General features: G+C 41.1%; 1 protein-coding gene across 23 annotated transcripts in view; it reads left to right on the forward strand.

Annotated features, from left to right (window-relative positions):
• The first annotated feature begins 1,025 nt into the window (after positions 1-1,025).
• caska (calcium/calmodulin-dependent serine protein kinase a) overlaps positions 1,026-22,533 on the forward strand; it is a 119,031-nt gene continuing 97,523 nt past the window's right edge. For 7 of the 23 annotated variants that reach the window (XM_086144880.1, XM_086144882.1, XM_086144885.1 and 4 more), the window contains exon 1: positions 1,030-2,016. In XM_086144880.1, coding sequence (XP_086001006.1) covers positions 1,958-2,016 — 59 coding nt within the window. In that variant the 5' untranslated portion in view covers positions 1,030-1,957. Of the gene's footprint in view, positions 2,017-22,533 lie in introns of all 23 variants that reach the window. The other 16 variants (XM_086144886.1, XM_086144891.1, XM_086144889.1 and 13 more) reach the window with 7 other exon arrangements.

Consider the following 22,533-nt stretch of genomic DNA (forward strand, 5'->3'; position numbering starts at 1 on the left):
CAGGGAGAACAATACCTACACTAGCTGCTATGGGGCTTGTTATAATTACATCAAATCCTTTTTGTTGAAAACCATTAATAAATTAACAAGCTTATCATCTTGGGTTTACTAACCCTGCTTAATTATTCACTCTGCATTAATTAGGTAATCGTCTGGCTATATTTTAAGCCCGCCAAAGAAATTTGAAAGACAGCACTTGCTTGTGTGTCGTGGGGTATTTTGAGATGTGTAACATGGTTAATAGAGGACAGCTCCTAAGAAAAGATGTTGTTTACTACAGTCTGGCCGAGCCCCAAGAAACAGACCCGGAGTTGGACTATATCTATATATCTGCTCATGATGATTGCAGTTCATATATATGCTTGGGCAGCTAGAAATAACAATCTGTAAGAATATTTCCAGTGATCTGTCAGAATTTATCCAGACATCCCTCAGTTTGTAGTGTTCTCTCATCTTTGGACAATTTCATTTTTAAATCTATCAAATAATTCCTGATGTTTCCAGGCGGTAATAGAGACTATAGTTTTAAATGGAAGGGAGTGTGTATCTCTGCTGGGGTCAATAGCAGACTGGCAAGTAGATGTCTCCGTCTAATCAATCCATACAAAGTTTCCATATAACACACCGTCTGTTGAACCTTGGACTGGAATGGCGTTCAAATAAAATATTGATGTCATAAGTCTGCTGATAGGTGCTGAATTAATTAGAAATGTTTATTAAACTCAAATTACACATCGGTTAGGACAATAAAACTCAAAACGTGAAAAAAAACAAAAAAAACAAAAACAAAGGGGAAATTCCAATCAGAATGTCGAAACCAAGTCTGTAAATTAACAAAAAGGAATGTTTTCAGAAAAATGATTGAAAATGTCCCATGTCATTTTCAGACATGTATTTTGGCCATTCCGTTCGCTTTGTTTGTCTCCAAAAGCAAAAAGACATTTAAAAAAAGTAAGCGTAAAGTTTCAGATAACAATAGATAACAGCACGGAATATATATTTGTATTATTTTTAATTAAAAGTAGCGATCAGTCTGTTTTTCGTCAAATATTTGCAAACAAAAGCAGCGCGCTCGTGTCTGTGAGGGAACTCCGATGCCCACGGGAAAAAAAAAAAATCCCAAGGAAATTGGGTTTTCAACAACACGTCTGTGGCGCAGCCGAGCCGCCATGTTGGCTCAAAACGAAGGGAACTTCCCCGAACCTCCGGGAGCCAACATGGAGGAAGGTGGCGCAGTTTCATAACCTCGGTATAGGCGGAGCTTGGTTTTCTGGAGGCACCGCGGAGCTGAACGTCCGGGCATACGGGCGTCAGAGTGGGAGGAAAAAAAAAACACAAACCGACGGCTGTTCAGTGAAGCTTAGCCCCGGAGAAAGAGCGTGGCGTGACACTTTTAAATCGGGAACCGTTGCCGCCTGTCAGTCACAGGGGCAGGAGGGCGGTGCGTGGCACATCCCCGACCGATCCGAGGTGAATCCGGCGGCCGCTTCGGGATGGAAAGATCGCCGTGAACCACCTGGATCCCTCCGACGAGCGGAGCCTGATGCTCCGTGTGTTAGTCCTGGGTCTGCTCGGGTGGATCACACTCCGGCGGAGGGGTGGGTGAACCGTGGAAACACCCGCTGAATAGTTGACTGGAATGTTTTGACAACCGCGAAAAAGGGTCGGCGTTTGAGCGGTTCTAGCGGGAAACCTGGCAAAGGTGGGGCCGAACTAGTGGACTCCCAAACTGGATTACTGAGCACCCCCGCGGGGGGGAGGAGTGGGGGTCGACGAAGGAGGCGCATCAGCTGGGATTTTTGAAAGAAACCGGAACTCCACCGAACGCCGGTGGCCGTTATTTCGGTCAAACGGTCACCTGTCCGTGGCCTCTTTCTTTCCTTCCCCCCCTCAAGGTTCTTTCGGTTTGGGACGCCTGTTTTCGGGGGTTATCCCCCCCCCAAGCCGGGGTCGGACTATGGCGGACGACGACATTCTCTTCGAAGATGTGTACGAGCTCTGCGAGGTCATTGGCAAGTAAGTGTTGCCCGGTTGAGTGAGTGTGTATTTTTCCGGTTAACGCCGTGTGACTAGCTTCACGTCCTGGAGGAATGAGAGGGATAGGTGGTGTGTGTGTGTCGGGGGGGGGGTATGTGCACACGCCCGCGCGCATGCACGTAAGAACCGGGTGATGTTAATACGAGGAAACATCCATTGGTGCGTGCGTGTGCGCGCGTCCGTTGCGCGTGACCATTTATAGACACGTAACAGCGTCGGACAGCAGTTGTTGCATTCCCCCGGTTTTATTGCTGCAACCCAAATGCAGATAACCGCCCTCCCGCTGCGCGGGTTTGTTCGCAATGGTTGCCAAGACGTGTGTAGTGTTTGACATGAGCTTTGCCCAAGTGGCGGTCGGTAAGTTGCAGCAGGGATTAAAGGGCAGGGCGGGCGCACACACACACACACACACACACACACACACACACACATATATATACACACACACACACACTGAGTCATGCACATCTGGATTTAGTTAGTGTCTCTGTTTCGTCCAAGCCACTTGGAACAATGCTCATTCCGGCTCAGGGAACAGCAGTTCATGTCCTGAGGGTTCTCTTTCTCTTTCATTGAGATGTTACACAATGCCCCCCCCCCTACACACACACACACACACAGAGTCCAAAAACATGCAGGGGGTTAATTGGAATACATCAGGAAAATCGCCCAGCTGTGTGAATGAGAGAGTAAATGGTTTCGTGTCTCTATGTGGCCGTGCCATCGACTGGTAGCTGGTCCAGAGTGTACCCCGCCTCTCGCCCAATCTCAGCTGGGATAAGCTCCAGCATCCCCATGACCCTGTCTGCAGAATAAGCGGTAGGTAATGGATGGATTGATGTTCCACAATTTCAACCCCTCCTTTGAGGAACAGGACCCCACAGGATGATGAGTTATAAAGAAAAAAAAGCAATACAGATAGAAAAGCAGTCGGTGTGTGTGTGTTTGTGTGTGTGTGTGTGTGTGTGTGTGTGTGTGTGTGTGTGTGTGTGTGTGTGCGTGCGTATGCTGGCAATGCAAAACAAAGTCCTCCCATCATTTAATGACATGAGTTTTGAACTCCTTTCAGTGAAGCAATTTCTGTTTTACCTCATGATATTCCTATGAATTGTTGTGGTCGTACAAGTAGTCCAGTTTTACAGACACCATCTAAAAACGGTATGCCATTATCACATTTCCGTCCTCGACTTGTGAAAATCTGCATCCACGTCGATTGGTTTTTCCCTCCCAGGGCACATGCTAGTCTGACTAATAAGTAAGCTGGATAAAATGGGAAACACTCAACGCTATTTCTGATTGCCCATCTTCTCCCTCCTCTCATGTATCTCTCTTATTTTTTTGTGTGTTCAGCTCTGATCTGCAGAACAGCTGCGATATCTGCCCCACACATGGGACTTTCCAAATTGGTGTTGTAGCACTTCTTAAAGAAACTAAGCGATGGAGCAGTAGAAACATTAGCTATCCAGGGAGACAGTTACTGTGTTTGAATATTCAGCTGTGAACGATGAACATACAACAGTAAGACATTTGAGGGAGTGATGCTCTGTTTTTGACCGACATATGAAGAACTGAATTTGTCATCCAAAATACTCATCTTGAATGAAGCCCTTCACTGGATGCACAAACGGGAAGCCCTGTGAGAAGCGGTGGCTTGGCAGACCCGACAGTCATAGCCAGTCAGTCATCGCAGAGTGACTGCTCATGGGATGTCTGCCGTGTCACAAAGATGGTTACCTGTTTGACAGGATGAAAAGACCACGCACATAACCGTGCGTGTTTAGGCGCATCCGTAGGCAATGTCTCATCTCCCGGTTGCACACTGACATGGGAGGCCATTTTTGTTTCCATTTCTCTCCAAAGCCGTTCAAATCAGAGAGATTGAGAGAGCACTGATCTTCAAAACTATCCTCCTATTACTGGTTTGTGCCCCCCCCCCCCCCTTTTTGTGTAACATCTCAATCGGCTCCTGCTATTTGATTGCACATGATGATTTTCAAGATGATTTTGTCATTGAAATGCGTTTTGAGAGCACTGACCTTGTGAACCCAACCCTGTCCCCTATATGTGTTGGGTACGGGGTAGGCGGTTTATCTAATTTCCGTTGAATGGAAATGGCCCGGTTTGTGTTTTGACATCCTGAGGCACAAAAACAGTGGATGAGGCGAGGATGGTGAAGAGTAAATAGAAATGTTAAGTCTAAAATGACAGGAATGAGGGCAGTAAATCTGGGCTGGAGGATCGGGCAGAGCGAGCTTGCATTCAAGATGGGATGAGTGAGGGAGCAGGGGAGGTCAGGGGCACAGTCGGAGGAAGCAGTCCATTACTTGACTCACACATTAAGAGACACCCTGTGCCTTTAGGCCACGCTCTCTTCTATTTCATCCTTGGAAAAATAGTTGTGCGTGTGTGCTTGTCGTTCTCACAGCATGGGATGTAACCACTGGACGCATAACAAAATATGTAGTTCCCCATGTTGGCAATATTTGCAGCCTAAAACTACTGAGCACGAGTAATGCTTGGTGACAGTGGTATATGGTAATTTGTGGGCTTGTGACATATGATTTAATCTGCTGTCTTCATATGCTTTTCGGTAAACAAGCATATGAAGCAAACAATCTGGTGAATGCATGGAAGCGCCCAAGAACATGGTTTTTCTTTCAGTATGTAGTTAAGTGAGGTCTTCCTCATGTTAACTGTTATGTGAAACATCTATAGGTTACAATGTCACCTGCAATATGAATAATGATATTGGCCCTGAAATGCGCAATGTGTGTTTCCCTAGTAGTTATTGATTATTATTAGATGATTAAACCTAGATTCACAGTTTCATTATATGATTTATGGCCTTAGAATTTATTTTTATTACATTCATTTCATATTGGAATTTTAGACTTCCCGGGGTTGTGCGACGTCCACCTAAATAGTCGATATCTACATGGAAAGGTGACGGATGATGACATAAGAGGGGAGAGTCGGGGCGGGGTAGAGAATGGGTTGCGGGTGGTGAATTAATGCCGCTCCTGATGGTTTGTCTTTGATAACCACCATCACTGTCTCTTTTCATTTCATTTTACATATTCATCTGACGTGGTTTATATTCACCATGGTGAGAGATAGAGAGAGAAAACAAACACGAGAATACTAGGATTTATTTGAGGCTCCTAAGTACCAACAAGATATCAGCTATTGCAGGAGTGTTTGTGTGTGCGTGCGTGCGTGCGTGCGTGCGTGCGTGCGTGCGTGCGTGCGTGCGTGTGTGTGTGCACGCTCGCCAAGGTGGTGGTTGAAAAATGACTTCAAAATGCTGACTTCCCAAGATGATTACAGTCCATAGACATAGACACAACAATGACCTAACACTGAACCATGAGATACAGCTTTCATAGGGAAATTCCAGTGTTTTTCAACCTGTCATCTATTTCCACAAGTGAAACACCACGTATGGGGCAAAATGATTACTAGGTCGTCTAATGCTTAGTGTGCTGGGTAATCGTGAGAATTAGGAAACCCATCAAAAGATATGGCATTTCCTTTTATTTATGCATGGGCTGAACTGTTTTCTGTAAATAATTGCAAATCACAAGCTTATTTTCTGTCTGATAATATTAACTGAAAATCTCTACATACACCGTAATGCAAAACTTTGTGTTTTTTTCAAAATTATTTTCAAATTGTGTGCTTGGGAAACTTCTGTTGTGTGAGTATTTTCATAAGTGCACTTGGATGTCTTGTCTTTTGTGCTTATATGAATTTAAGTTTTAAGTTTATCTCTTGTCAGAGAGGTTACTCAGAGGTTACTCAATGTTACTCATTGCTTTTTCCCCGAACTGTGAAAACCATCAGGGGAATTCGGTGGGATCACTTGATTTCAGTTCAGTTTCTATTCTATTTCTGTTGCTGACTGGCTGTAAATTTGACAAAGAAAAGCTATTTTCTTTCTTGTACTAAGTGGAACCATCATATCTTTCAGTTCTTCTGTTAATGGAGCCAAATCCAGGTCTTTATTTTACCAAGCCGAATAGATCAATGGCTTCCCTGTCCCGTCAATTTGGACACACTGTGGATTTAACAATGATATTGCCCTATGACACACAGTGCTGTAGGCCCGATCTGCTCCATAGTGAACAAAATGAATCACCCTGTCATTTGCATAGCTCATGGTCTGGGGGGATGCTTTGAGGTGCCGTACAAAGCCTGTGTTAATGTGTGTTGCATGTGTAAGCTCTTGCAATTGTGTGGTCTAGTGTCTGTTTCCAAGAGGTGACAGGTAACACAAGCCTTAGGCCCGATCATGTGTCCCAGTCACTTAGTGGGTTCCCGATCACCCTGAAACCACAGGCTTCATGCTCACTGCGATACTGCTGCCTCTTTCCGCCTGGTAAATAACATGAAGCAAGGGAAATTTTCTGTCCATTTGAGTGTGTTTGTGTGTCCCTCATCATCCTTCCTTCTCTTAACAATAGTCAAGTTTTTCCTCTGCCAGCATGTAACTTGACAGTCTAAAAAGCGATTTTGTGGAGGAAAAAAAAACTGAATATCACAGTTTTTTAATCCACTAATGCAGTATTACAACATTTACGGCTGCAAGATTTCTCCCCCCATTGGCCAGCCGATGTGTCCAGATGCTAATGCCCAACTTGACTACCTGTCAATTTTCAGACAATGACCCCTTTTAAGCAAAAATCCTGCCACAATGTTAAAACCAGCGGCCCTATTAACATAACCTGTATTTGTTTACGCAGAATCCAAATATTGCCCGTGTAACGATGTGGATGTGTATCAGCAATGGAGGCATTGGACGGGGGACATGTCAGTCTGTGGATCGAGTTGATCTGTCTCTATCTATGTCGCTGCCGTGACCACACCTGAACAAATCAGTTCCACAAATTCACCGCCCTGACCTAATGTATAAATGGCATTGTAGACCAGCGGTGTGATATTGAGCTGAAGTTTAGTAAAGCTCCTCTGTGCCTGTGCCATTTTGCAGTTTTCAGTAGTTAATGAATTATTAATGGTATTTATAATAAATCAGACAAACCTGCTTTCACTTTGCTGTTGCATATCATCACCCGGGGTGATATCGCAATTTCATTTTCTGAATTGTGCAGGTGAATCTATGAGAAACATCGTCTGTGTCTAAATGGAACGAACAAAGAGATTATCGTTGGAGTTTTTTTATTTTTATTTTTTATTGTTTTTTAGGAGGACAACAACTGCAATCAGGAAAATCATGGGCAGTTGAAGTTGTGGTGTAGCATAATCATTTGTGTCTCCGTGGCCCTTTGGTGACGAGCAGCAAACAAATTTCTCAAGTCAGTTGGTTACAAATGTGAAATACTAGCGATTCCTCTTCCAGTCAGAGGTCCCAGTTCTCATCTAATTCCTGTAGCCTTCAGGGGCATAAAAAGCACAGATTACCTTTTTACCATTGATATAAAATATTTGCAACTATTTGTGTGACAATGAACAAGCCTCATTAATATCAGTATATATATACATCTCAGCCTTCAAACTTCTTTCAATGTGGCTTTTAAACGTATTAGTCATTTTTTTGTCATTATCAACACGAGTTGCTGCACCACAACATTTTACAAGTATCTATATATAGTCTATCCATCCATCCGTACCCAAATCTTGCCCCAACTTTTTTTTTTTTTTTTTGGTTTCACAGGTTATAAGCTGTTGTTTTGGCTCTGTGAAAAGTCCTAAATGTATCTTAACCGGCATTGTAGCCTTGCACGGAACTTATCTGTTAGATGTGGGGAGAGAAAAATGCACGATGGATAATTTTGAATAGAGGCATCTGCTTAGAGGTTTTATTTCTGTTCTGTTGTCGCTTTTCAATGAGATGCATGCTTGGCAGCGACGACTGCACTGGGATTCCCTGATCCTGTCGTACAACACTGTTTAAATAGGGAGTCTGCAATATCTACTGAATAATAAAAAAATGTTAGATTAATACACGATGCCATTTTATTGTTTTTATTGATTGTTGTTTTGTACTAGAGACCAAACATCCCCAGCATATCAATTATATATCAGCCGCTGCTCTGAAAAAGTCGTCATCTGTCATTGACAGGTAGTAGAAGAAGTTCTCTGTTCTCTCACAGAAGATATTCAAATCTTTTTCAGCGTGCACATGAGGTGACAGTCATAATTATACATTCAGTGAGTTGATGACTGTTTTTTGCATGAATGGGAGACTGTGAGAGGACTCATAAACCTGGTTGTGGTTTGTCTGTTTTGAAATGAAAAATGACTGACAAAGTCATTTTGGACTCTGTATGAAATATAAATTGGGCATATGTCAGAATTAGTTTATTCTTAGTTTGGAACTGATTGCTCAAGTTAATGCTCCAAGCTAAAATTCAATTTGTAATCACCCTCAATGCAGGCTTGTTCTCAGGTAAGAATGATAAATGGGTTGGCCCAATCTCATTTTTGGTTAGTATCCTGTTCGCCGTAAGAGGTAAAAATAGATAGGATAATTTATATTTTGTCAACATTGTGATAATATGTATGACTGAATGGGGTCCCAGGCCCTGTGGGAAAACACATGTATCATTGCCTCTGGGGTCCTTGCCTGCTTTATAGTTGTATGTGTGTGTGCAAGCAGCTTGTATAATATGATTTTAGCCACTCTGTTGGGGTTTAGAGGAGAAAATCTGCTGAAAGGCTGGTTCCGGCATGCACAATTACACATAGATGATATAGCAGAGAGATCTCACACTTAACCATTTAAAATATTTATGCATTCCCATCAAGCTGGAATAAACACCCCCGCCAGACCTTCTCAGCTCTCTGTGTGCAATGATAAAAAGCTACATTTGGTGTTTTGTTGAGCCCAACAGAAGAACAAGATCAGTTCCAGGCAAACATGAGCCACCAACTGTAATACCTGCACTCAGTTATCAACTTAATGCCAGTGTGACAGTTGAGCTCTTTTTAATTTGTTGTTTTGTACTTTTATAGCAGTCTTATGTGGTGCCTTCATGTCATGGAATGCAAATGAACAAGTTCCCATTCTTTGCTAACAAAAAAATAACAGTTTTTCTTTTTAGAGCTTAATCCAAAATAGTGTCTTTGCTGAGATTCCTGTGGTACTAAGCTGGCTATAGTGGAGCATTTGGATTTCTCATTTAAGGAAATGTGTTGTTATTTTACCAGAAACCTTTACATTTTATACATAATATTAGCTTATCAGACCATCATCGTTGCATCCCCACACCCTTAGGTTCAAAGATTTAATATAACACTTGGACGTTAACAAGAAAATTGTGCAATTCCTCGGTAACAAAGCTTACTGGGATTACAAGAATGCTCCTATCACGTTTGAATGTATACGGTTTGAAAGGAATCAAAAGGAAAAGAATCCCAAGAGTGATTTTAATGATCTCATTGTGAAAGTTCTGAAGCTGTCACACACAAGTGGTAACGGCTCTTAAGAACTGCTGGAGGTTGAAGTTGGTTTTCATAGCTGATCAAATATTGTGAGAGCAGGCTGTTTTTGATTTGTTTTGGGACTCTATATCTTGCAGAATGGGAGCTGTGAAGGAGTTGAATTTTCCTTTTTATTTTTTCAATTCTTTGACACCGGAATGCAGAATCGAGCAAAAAATAGCTTAACCAACCTCAACCCATGTTTTTAAATACATTGCACGGTCTGAAATTATACCTAAATATGGATTAAAATGTGAGTCACATTAAAATAACAGCTGTAGGGTATTTAATCTGGCACATATGACCTTCTGCTGAAACGCTCAAGTCTACTCAGTATTTAAACATTTCTATCTTACCTCAGAAAACATCTCGTGCTCAGTATTTCCATTGTAAGGTCAGTAAGGTTTGTTTGTTTTGCACAATCCATCGACACCTGGATCTACAACTTCCTAAGAGAGCGCTCCCAGAGGGTGTGAGTACAGTGCAAGAAACCCTTTCTTTCTACTTTTCACCTTATTTTAAACTTATTTTTTACTTTTTTCTTTCTACATATTTGCCTATTTATTCCTCTAGACATTATTTATATGTTTGTCTTATTTTTTTGTTTTATATCTCTTATATTGTTGTGCTGTGTTCTGCTTTTTAAGGTCCTTTGTGTCTGTTTTGGATTCCACTGATCATGAGAGCCACTATTCCTTAATTTCATTGCACTCTATGTAATTACAATAAAACTCTTGAGTCCTGAATCTTGAAGGTGTTATCAATTTTTTGAGCAAAGACCTCAGAAAACTGAGAACACTTTTCTTTTCATTGTGGTTCTCATCAAGTTATTCAAGTCACATTAATTTGTGACAAAAAAAAGTCTGAAAGCTGAAGTGGTGGGTTTCATTCAGAAGTAGCGCTGCAACAACATTAGGGTTTAGAAGGACAGACTTTGTTAAAAGGAGATGTTTTGAAAGATGTTAACTGATTACATGTGTAGCACTACAAAGGATACTTTACAAAACAGAGGAGACTTACATGTCTTCACTTTGTGCTGGATTTCTGGGCTACATCTATTTCTCACAAAAGCTTTACTTAATGAAAAAAAATAATTTTTGTACTTCTTGTGAGCAGCTGGTGTCAAATTAAGAGGGGGCATAAGCTCTTTTTTTTTTTTTTTTGTTTCTTCCTTGCTTCTTTATTTCTCTAGCGTTTGGTTTATTTTCCTAGTCTGAATGTCATTTTGTCAAACCGCTTTAGTACCGAGCAGTTTCCATGCAACTCACCAAATCACACACTGTCACCTGGGTTACAGCCTGGCAAGACCCTTGGAAAACTTCCCTTCCAGACCCTTTGCACTACCTCCAGGGAGAAAACCCCTAGGATAGTGGGAAACATTGTACTTGGTGTCATTCTTCTCAAACAAATGTGCTGTTTCATGAGTTAATTCAGTTTTGAGACCGAGTTTTTTTTTTTTTTTCTTTCCCACCGGATCGCAATTTATACATTTCGGAAGACACACTATTGGCAGAGATGGTTAGTAGCAAAGTATTGAAAGGTTGTGTAGCATCTATTTTCATTGAACTAATTTTGGTGCCTGTGTTACAGCCTATAGTTAGATGTCTGAATATTCCAAAAGAACACACCAATGTAGACTTTATGTCTGAGTCACAATCCTAGAGTATGAGCTGGTCCTAAATACCTGTCATCGACACTGAATAGGACTATTTTCATCATTGTTTTACAAATGGTTGTAAACATTGTCCCAAAAGTAATTAACACAATGAATTTTAAGGACGTCAATGCAAAGCATGAATATAACAAAAGAAGGGCACAGCGGATGATTTTCAAGTAAACAATAAAACCGCGCAGCCAGTGGGCTCCCCCCGTGTACATAATGATACATACAATGTCCTAAAATGAAAACAACACAAGCCTGATGTCATCTGTGTAAACCAGTGCAAACCCCTGGTTATTTGAACCAATCAATAATTAACAAGTAAGTAGGTATTTTTGCTTAGACCTTTGTACCAATAAAACAAGCAACACAATTGTGGAAAAGTCTGGCAAGTCCTGTTAGCCCTGGCAGCTGACTGTCAGGGTCGATAAAATCCAGTTTTCTATGACAATGCCCATAAATACCTGAGCAATGGGAAAATTAATGATGGGCTCAGTTTAAAATTGTCTCTTCAACCATATACTCTATACAAGAGTAGGAGGTATTTCCTAGACGTGCAGGGCCGTCTTCAGGTGATCCTGGATCACTTTGATTTCAATGCAGTTCGAAAACAATATTTCTTATTCAGATTATAGAAAACATTTTTTATCTATCAAGGCTTTTGTGTTGGAATGATGAGGTTAGCATGAATACATTTTTTTTACAGCTAGTTTATCCTGTAGAAAATGGACTAAGGTTTATGGTAAAGCCTTATCCTAGCATTTCCAAAAAAGAAATATTCCAATCTTTAAAACAAGTTGACACGCAGCAGGCCAGAGACCTTTTTTACTGCCAAAAAAACAACAAAATACATTCAGTCGTGTGACACAGACCTATGATTCCGTCCTCTCAATCCAGGATTAATAGAGACTTGTCCATCAACTGTTACACTCAATGAATCCTGATGTGGTAGATATGGAAATGGCTACTGCACCATTTTACTGCGTTGTTACCATTAGATACTCAATGGGACTTGGAAGCGAAATTTGGGCTCCTCTTATCTGTTTCTCCATTAACAAAATCAATCAGCATGCTAAGTCTAAAAGGCATTAGACAGGAGTTCTATATACACACTCAGGATGGAAGTGAGGCTGCCCAACCTTTATGTACTCTCCTATAAACACTTCTGCACTAACAAAGCATTGGCCCATAAAAGGGTATTGGCTGTTAATTGCAGGGCGTCACGTTCTACTCTCCTTCTTTGTTATTTCATTATAGGCACATGTGTGATGATTAAATGTTAATGTTGTGGTAACAAATATCTCCTCGTCTTATTTTTCCCCATCTTGTATTTTGGTTAATATGCATTAAATGTTTTAGCATAATGAGTTGTGACCCCCATGGCTGCAATCTTCATCCAAGTGTTTATATACAACAATCATTCGCGGGTTCAGGCTGTCGCACTTGTCGAAACTCACTTGATGGTTATAGGCTGTTCAGACTGCTTCCTCTCGTTCCTCGTTTTTTTTAGAACCTTTGTGTACAGTCAGATGAGGCCAGGTGTCTTGTGACGATGGCCCACGGTGAGAACTGGAATAAAGATTTAATTTCATTTTGTCAGTTAATGGTATAAATGTCAGTAAAGGGAAACTTGGCATTCCTGAAGCAGTGATAAACAGAAAGCAGTGACTGCTTTCATGCCAGCCAGCGTCCTCCTGAGTAGCAGTAAATGAAAAACATCACCGGGGTGGCTGCAATGCTAAGCTCCCACAAGAAGCAATGGAAGTGGCTGCAGCAGGTGTGGGAGCAGCAACGAGTGGTGTAAACACAAAATGTGCTACTTTTCAAGTGTAAAAAAAATAGGCCAATCCCTTAGTTATTTATATTTTTCAACAGCCCGCTGGTGTACAGGAAAGCAATCTGGCCTTTCTGCCCTTTGACCCTCCCTTTCAGAAGTCAATAGATGTCCGCTTTGGCTTAATATCAGGTTGGAAAATGAACATAGAAGCTCTTCATCTTTCTACGGTTCAGATGGCTCATTATCCTCTCCATCTGAAGAGGAGCAGCCGTAAAAGCAAAATGCTTCATATGCAGTGTGGTGTTATCTGCAGTTTGAAGTATATTTTTAGGTTTGTTGGGGTTAACCATGTATTGCCAAAGTCACAAACATTAGGAGTCTGAAGCAACGTGAATATATGGATGGATATATATTTAAATGCAGTGACGTGCGCTGAGGTTCATGGCTGGAGAGGCACTGACGTCTCTTCTTCATATTTGGACGGTAAATGTGATTTTTTTTTTAGCGATTTTGAACAAAAACAACTAAAAATGGTCAAGCTACGTGGAAAATAACTTTATAATACAAATCACTGAATAAACATAACCATTTTTTTTTTTTTTTAATTTTTAATTCCTTTTTTTCCCGCGATGACAGGTAAGGCCCGGCCTCCCCTGCCTCTACTGACCGCACGTCACTGTTTAAATGCGAGGAAGTTGTCGACTTCAAATCGGGTAAAAAAAATTCAGCCATTTTTGGCTTCAAAATGAAGAAGGTTAATCCGTCCCCTGATATGCTTCATTATTCAACAGCAGTGCGGCATGTCGTGAAAAACATGGTCTCCAACCATGACAGCGGGCTGGTCTGTGTCAAAACGGAACGTGGCAACATGTTCCTGCTTTGGAATTCTATCAATTGAAACAGAGCACGCATTCAAGGACAGCTACAGCAGTAGCTGTGCATTTTACTGCTGCAACCGTGTTTATACTCATGTCTACACAGGACAGGCCAAGCTTGGGTCAGCACTTTAACAAGCCTAATGATTATCAAAAAACAGCCAGCAGGCCAGATTTTATTTTGTCTTGGTTTGCAATTTCAGGCTCGATGTCTGACGCTGACTTTCCTTCATTAAGCGTTACAGTGTTCATCTGTACCCTGCTTCAAATAACATTGTGGATTGTTAGCGGCGAGATGAGAAAACGTTTCAATCTGATACTGCTTGTGAATTGTATGAAATATAAAGATGTCAAAAACGGCAAACAAAAGACAAAGCAGGTCAAATAAATAGAAGCGGGAAGAACATTGACCGAGTCAGGCTGTGCAGAGATTAGTCTCAGAAGCAGGGAACACTTGAAGGCTCATTGATGCGGGGGCTGCAGCCACATTTAGTTGGCGTATTATGGCTGTGCTGACATATTGTCTGACAGATGGGTGACACGTGGTTGTGTCGCAGCCCTATTGTAAGTGGGGCCTGGTGACAGAACCTTGCAGCAAGATTGGTTGCGGTGATTCGGGCGGAAAACCGTGACGTCTTACATTAAGCTGCCAAAGTGTCACAGAACAAACCACCTCGGGTTCCCCTTTGCCTATCCGACTCCTCTTTTATCAATAGACTTCCTTTTAATGTCCGTACTGTGTGTTTTGTCAATAAAATGTATTATTGCAAACTAATCCTTCCACACATATGTGTTCAGAGGCCATAATATTTTATTTTATATATGCACACACACACAGTGATAAAACATGTCAAGTTATGCAACTCAGAGTTCTTTACAGGTTATACAACTCTTTACAAGTTATGATGTATTGGTTTGAATTTTTTTTTGAACTTTTTCTGTCCAACACCAAACCAACATCCAATCTTTGTTGTCCTTCATCGTCTTTAAAAATAATTATTTTTTGCAAACAGTTATGGACGTAGTGAGAGAGGATATGAAGGTAGTTGGAGTGAGAGATGAGGATACAGCGAATAGGGTTAGATGGAGAAAGCTGATTCGCTGTAGCGACCCCCTGAAAAGCTGAAAGCAGAAGAAGAAACAGTTGCAAGTTATAATGCTAAATTTCAGTTTGTAACAATTCATGTTACAATAATAGAAAAACCCTGGAGTCCATATGTGTCCTCCTGGTATCTCTGGGTGTTCTAAATGCCGAGTCTTGTAGTTCAATATCAGTCCTTGGATTTATAGACCTACTGAGTTTAGACCATGAGAGACTCAGCTGCACATCTTGATTGAGAAATGAACTGGTTTTCTGTCAATATCGCAGTTCAAGCTCTGGTTTAGTGTGAAAGAAGTGTGGATCCCCATCCATCTATCCATTTGTAATTGTATCGTAGGATTGCTTGATGACGTTTAAGTTCTCTTTTTGTTTTGTTGTCGTTTGCGGTGGTGGTGGTAGTTGTGGTTTAATTGTAAATGATTTCTGAGTACAAGTTATATGTCACACAGCAGAGTGGATCATTTGCAGGTCTGATGCAGTCTGTGGTCCCCGGTGCTGCCAAACAACATTTTTCTTTTTCTTTTAGGTCAAGTTCTTTTCATTATATTTCAACAGTTTTCATACTCTCATTTGTTTCCTGATTCTATTTATTGTTTATTTAAAGCAGTCGACAGTTTTGAAGCTTTTCCTGGTGAACAAGCTCTGCTGCCATCACTTTGATTCTTTTATGGTTTATAGTTCCTCTTCCTTCTTGTGGGTTGCTCGACCTCCTGTTCTGTATTCACCTTGCTCACCCAAATCCAATTACCCTTCAAGGCAGCAGAATTTGTAAGAACACAAGTTCAGGGGAGAGTCCTGCCTTGATTTTGTCTACTGCTCAGCGGAAGAGGTGGTCTTCTCACTTCTCTGCTGTGACTCATCATCTTGATGAACTCTGTCATAGTCATATTAAATAATACCAAGGGTCCAAAAGGACCGCCTCTTGCCAGGATGATGGCTCTCTGTGCTTCTCTGATGGTCTTCATCTGCTATTTGAGCTCTATTGGAACATGACATCTGTCTGCAGACTATGTTGTCCAGGGGGATGAAGTATTGGCCACCAGTTTATTGTCAGAGAGTAGTGCTGTATTCTCTGACTGGTCTGCCAATTTTTTTTTCTTATTAAAAAAAATTGAGGAATTGATAAACACTTTCATGCTTGTTATTTATTTAGATAGTTGTTTTGTGGTTTCTGTTTATTCAGCTTTCATCCAGTGTGTATAATATAAGATTATCTCCATGTTCGCATGCCAAAGTTAAATTGTCAGGAGGGCATTTAAAAAAATTAGTGTACTAATGCAGAAGATCAGTGAGCAAAACCGCTGGTATGAAATACAGACGTCTTGTAATTGTCTTGAAAAGAAAAAAAATTCTAATAATGACACATAGTTTACAATTTTGTTGACAGATTCTTACAGTCACAAGTTTTCTCTTCATAAAAAAAGAATCCAGGTTTTCCCTTAATGCAGTGTAGAGATAAAAACCCACAGACGCTAACTGTGCTGCCTCTCAATTTCTCTGCTATTCAGGACTTTCCCAAGTGAAAACAGATGAATAAAAGAATACACCCAGCTCCTTTGAAAATGAGCTCATGCCAGTCAATAGCAGATTGATCTGAATGTCCCTAAACAAGAGCCTTTTGCCTTCTTCTCCACTGCCGTGTACTTAACAGAGGGGTAGTAGTGTCTGTTTGTTCATTCTGTTTGATATGGATGTTTCTGTACTTACACAGCCGATAGTGTGCTACACATACGATAGGAGTTGTAACTGACTGGTCGTATTGACAGACACACTCACCCAAACACACACACACACACGTGCGCACACACACACAGCTGTGCTCTCAAATATTTACTCACCTCCAGTCAATGGTTGTGCCTCCTAGCTGTTTGCTGCCAATGCTGGACAACAGAGGGATGACGGAACGGTTGCACCGACGTCTCATCCCTGATGATCACACAAACTATTAATTTTAAATGATTTTAAGTCATAGAACTGACAAGATTAAATCAAGATCAGATGCATGAACAGCATAGATGATGTCAGAGTCTTACTAGTAAATCCCTGACTCCTATCCTTCCTAAAACACACTTATCAACTGATTCACGGAGAGTCTACTGACCAGATAAAATCAGGGAAGATATGGTAGGGTTGACTTTGCTGTGAGAAGATGATTAGCGTTTGTTCCAATGTGTGTGTAATTGTGTTGGGAGTGTTTAGGTTGTTTTACATTTTGGCATCAGTTGTGTTATCTTTATACATTTAATCATAAGTATAAACACACACTGTTATTATTCTTGGTCAAAGGCTTGTGCACGGCAACTGTGCAGTCTGCGCCATTCACTGGAGCCAACAATAGTAAACTGCAACCCACTTTCTTATTTTTGAACAAATCTGTTTAATAGTTATTCCCACAGGCTGTTTTCCTCTGTGATCAGTTACCTCTGCAGCTCTGTCTACTTGTGCATGTTATATTTTGAGAACTAGATTATCTTATACATACCATCCATATGTCTTTTTTACACATCTTACCCCTGGCAGGTTATCACGGTCACCACCATTCATGAAGTCTGCCTTGCTTTTTCATACAGTTCCTAGTTTAATAACGTCCTAATGATGTAATGAAACACACTGGGAAAAGTGTTGAGTGGTAAATATAGCAGCGGCCTGACAGCCCTTGATTAGAAGTTGGTTAATCTTTAACTGCTGAGGTAACTCCCCGGCCACAGAAATAGACCAGCTATTATAAGGGGAAAGAGCGAAAGCCAACGTCAGCAAGCGTGCTGACCATGTAAACACAGTCTGCTCAAAATCAAAAACCACATTGCTGAGATATAAGGTAGCTTTGACATCATTTCCTATGAAAATATATATCATATACACTGCATGCACAATTATGGGCCAAGTTGTATTTTTGAGGATAAATTTTGTTACTGTACAACTACAGTGCTCTTGGTCCATCCAAAATGTTAACAAACCCTCAAATCTGATCATTTAAGTAGTAAAAGTGAAGTTTTGGCTTTCTTAAGAGAATATCTATATGTACACCATTATTAGGCAACTATTAGTGTGCAAAATTATTATGCAACTAAATGAAAAACAAAGATTTTACCATCTCGGTTGTTTATTTTCACCTGTTAAATTGAGAATAATAAACAAACTCAAAATTTACAAATAAGCATTTCAAAAATGTCAAAAAAAGAAACCTCAGTGACGTATATAGCCACCCTTGTTTTCGATAACAGTCACAAGCCTTCCATTTACGGAGTCAGTCAGTTTGTTGATCTGGTCAGAATCAACTTTTTGCGCAGCCACAACATCAGCCTCCCAAACACTGTTTACTGTTTCCCCTCCCAAGGAGGGCAGACAGTGGATCTCCTTGGAGTCCTCCAGAATTTGTTCTCCATGGCTTCACCAAACTCCTCACATTTTTGGACTCAGCAACCACCACAGCCGCTTGGCCTGCCGGTACCTGTCAGCTTCCTCTTGAGACTCACAGGATAGAAAGGCTTGGTAGGACTCCTTCTTCAGCTTTACGCCATCCCTCACTGCAGGGGTCCACCGACGGGTTTTGGGATTAGCACCTTGACAGGCACTGACCAACTTATGGCCACAGCTCTGGTCTGCTCAACAATGGAGGCACGGAACATGGCTCACTCAGATTCAATGTATCAATGCAAATTGAAGCTCTGCTGGAGTTGGCAGTTGAATTTTTTTCAGGGGACTGCCAGATGTTCCCAACAGACCCTCACAGTACATCTGGGTCTTCCAGGTCTGACCTGCATCCTCCCCCACATTGGCGCCAGCTCATCACCAGTTGAGCACATAAGTCAAGTAACAAAACACCAGTCGGGTTCAAATTGGGGGGACTGTTCCTCCTATTCACACCTTTCCAGATCCCACACTTGAGCGTTAAAGTCCCCAAGTAAGAAGGAGTCCCCAACAGGTGTGCTGTCAAGCAACCCCTATGTGCACTTCAAAAATTGAGGGTTGTCTGAAGTTCTCTTAGGTGCTCTTAGGTACATCGGTACATCGGTACATCGGCACGCATAATACTAATCTTCCGGTTGAACCCCAGTATACAGGCGCAGAGTCGGGGGGCAATCATTTTGCCTTCAACCGCCTGGCACCTCTCACTGAGGGAAAATCCAGAGTAGAAAACAGTCCAACCGCCCTCAAGAGGCCTGGTTCCATAGCCCGAGCCATGCGTCAAGATAAGTGCAACTATATCTAGCAGGAACCTCTCAGTCTTGCGCACAAGCTCAGGTTCCTTCCCCACCAGAGAGGTGTTGCAATTCCATTATCAATACATTGGTTGAAAATTAACACTCACATTCTACTCAAATGCACAAGTTGGAAATTCACATCAATTCACAGAGTCATTTCAAACCCATAGGAAAAAAAAAAGTTCCACATATTCATGTGGAATTTTTCCACATCCAGGTGAAAAGATTGTGAGGTCACATCAAAATGTTGCAAATCCACAATAAAATCTCCTGTTGAAAATGTTCTAAATTCATCTGAGTTTTATAAATGTGTATCTTTTTTTTTTTTTTTTTTTTTTTTTTTTTTTTATGCAAGGGTCTATAAGAACAATCCAAGTGATTATTATGAGAGACAATACTTCTTCCACAACTTCTAAATGTCAGAGAGAATTAGACAGCATCATGCAAGTGAAATATAAAGTTGGAAAAGCTGCTCAGACTGCGTTCTAGTATCTGGAGCCGGTAGTGATGTGTATTTTCACAGAGTGACAGCCTTCATCTCAGCAAGCAGTTTTCAGTCTGATGACCTGTAACTCCAGGCATCTTGCTCTGGTCTGATTGCCTGTCAGATCCCATCACAGCGTTTCCTGTCAGACAACCTGAAGTGCGCGATTGGCCTTTGGCAGAGCAGCTGACACCTTTCTATCATCATTGGCTTGGCTCTAATGCATTGAAGTCAATCCTTCACCTGTGTGACTTGCTGTGTAGGTCAGTTTGTAAAGTATGCACGAGTTGCTTTCATAATAACCCCATGCCAGTAATATCAGCCAATTATACTTCTATACATGGAACAGGTATTTTGGCAATAAAAGGTTCGCAAACCCATCCTAGATATTAGTTCCTCACAGCATCTCATCACATGAGTATTACCCCACACTCATGTCACCCTTTCCAGTTTAACAAAATGTACATTCTAAGGTTTAGAGTAAAACTGGCAGTCTCAGGTAAAATAAGTGTGACGTAAAATCCACAAGTCCCAGAGTTAATTCTTGCTGTTGAGTTTTTCTATCTCCAAAAGGCAGTTAATGGTATGTTTAGTAGGACCGGCAGAAACTTTTTATGGCACTTTACTGAGCATTACGCCCTCCCGCCACCACTCTTATGAGGCGTTACAGTGTTATTGATATATTGCATATCAGAGTAAATTTTTATATCTGACTTTGAAAATTTTAACTTTCTTATTCAAACCGGATTCCGTCTGTTGTCAACTATCACGCCCAGGTTTTGTGTCCGCTTTACTGTACTTAAAATTAATTTTAATCTTATTTTTTGATACTGGTATCAAAACTGGTACATCGTCATCGATTTCCTGAAATGCTTGATTTGCTGTCATTCAGCGTTTCAATTGATCACATTCAATTTTGTCTGGAGAATCAACGATTCTACTCAGCGGCAGGAGCTCAGCTGCAAATGTGGTTTCAAGGCAGCGACACGCAAGGTTTAGTACATTCGGCGTAAAATGAACAGTCACAGAGAGGATTATAAACCTCTGTGCAATGTTCTGCATGTGACAAACCCTGAAATTCATTGATCTTTCACTAAAAACTTAATGCAATTTTATATTTTAGCTGCACCTGAAGCAGTGTGGTTCCAGCAGCCCAGCCGCTGCGCTAAATGGAAAACGTGGCTGTTTTCATTCTCGCTGTCTGCGCTATAAGAGAATTTTCAGTACCCCCTGACATTCTCTGCAATTTGCTTGATTCTATTTATAGGCTTAAAATTTTAGTCTAATGTTCTTAACATAACGATCTAACCAAAAACATAAACGCAGTAAACTTTGCAGTAGAAGGTATTTTATCTTCTGAAGCTTGAACCCCATGAATGATATTTATTTCTTTAGAAAAAGGCTATTCTGTTTCTGTTGACAGACTTCTGAAATAATTCATTCAGTAGCATTTAAATAACGGAAAATTTAACATCTTTAATACACGTACAATTGTCTTACAAAGGTTCGCTTTTTCCTTTGGAGCATTTTAGGCTCTGGAGATTTGGGTGGCAGGTGTTCAAATGGCAAACTGGATGGCCAAAGGGAATAAGATAAGATGCAGTTTATATATGTGTGTGTGTGTGTGCGCGTGCGTGTGTGCTGGGGAAAGAGTCGATAGAGAAAAGGGTAAGGTGATCATGAAATGTCCTAATTGAAATAGAGACATGTGGACCTTTCTGTGTGGAGTTTGCATGTTCTCCCTGTGTCTGCGTGGGTTTCGTTCAGGTTCTCTGTTTTCCTTCCATAATCCGAAACATGCAGCAGGTTAATTTGAAAAAAAAAAGGGAAAAAAATTGCCCCAAATGAGTGAGTGAGTGGTTGTTTGTCTATATATGTGGCCCCGACATTGACTGACGACCAGTCCAGGGCGTATCCCGCCTCTCGCTTAACGACAGCTGGGATAGGCTCTAGTATCCCACGTGACCTTGAGTGCGGGATAAGCAGCAGACGATGGATTGATGGATGGACTTTTGTCATTTAATTAATTTATTCCCCAACTTTCCACCATACTGTCCAGAGGTGGAAGCTCTGTGTGTGTAGCAGACTTAATGTCAGGGACTCTTTCACTCAGCAGCAATATAACTAAAGGCAATTACACGTGTGTAAGTCAGTGTAGACTGTTCATCCAGGCCTTGTATGATCTTAGCTTGTAAGGGTTCGGGTGAAGGGTGTGTGTAACCCTGCAGTGCGTGTGTTTGCATATGTGGGCTAATCTTAGCTTTTGCACTGGCTTCAGCCAGCAATGAGGATTAAGAGACATAAGCCCACGGCAAGTGCTGCTGGACGCAGCTCAATATAAACAACACACGGCAACTCCAAATATTGGAAAAGTTTGAAAAAGTAATTTAAGATACACGGACCCCCGCTCCAACATGTAGTATGACACATTCAGAGTACATTGTACAGTGCATGTTTATGTGACTTTTAGCATTCAATATTCAGTATTAATCAATTTTAAAGTTTATTTATTGCTCAGTTAAAGATTATTATTTTAGCTGTAGAACACTAGTCGATTCTTGTGCTTGTATATCTGTTCGAAACAAGTAGATTGAAAGTGATGTGATCACAGCGGTTTTCAGGATAAATGGGTTTTTAAGCCCCCCCTCTGGGCAACATTTTTCAAGGCTTTTTTTTTTCCTCTCACAGTGAAGAAGGACATGTGTGCAGGTTTGTTTTCAAAGCCTTGTTGAAAGCTGGTCCCGGTCCCTACATTCAGCTACATAAGTGGAACTTAGAAACTTGAAGATTCCAGTTCACAAGCATACATGGTGTCCACAGTTAATCAGGAAAAATTTAAGTATTCGTATTATATTCTGGAATTTTTAATGAGACAGACCCTGGTGGCATTGTAACTCTTAATTCAATAAATCATCTGTAAGATGTCTGTATTAATTGTATTTAAATCAAGTAA

Source organism: Fistularia commersonii, chromosome 4 (genome assembly GCF_037954325.1).
Source record: "Fistularia commersonii isolate RoL2024-O1a breed Wild chromosome 4, RoL_Fcom_v1.0, whole genome shotgun sequence".
Classification (NCBI taxonomy): Eukaryota; Metazoa; Chordata; class Actinopteri; order Syngnathiformes; family Fistulariidae; genus Fistularia; species Fistularia commersonii.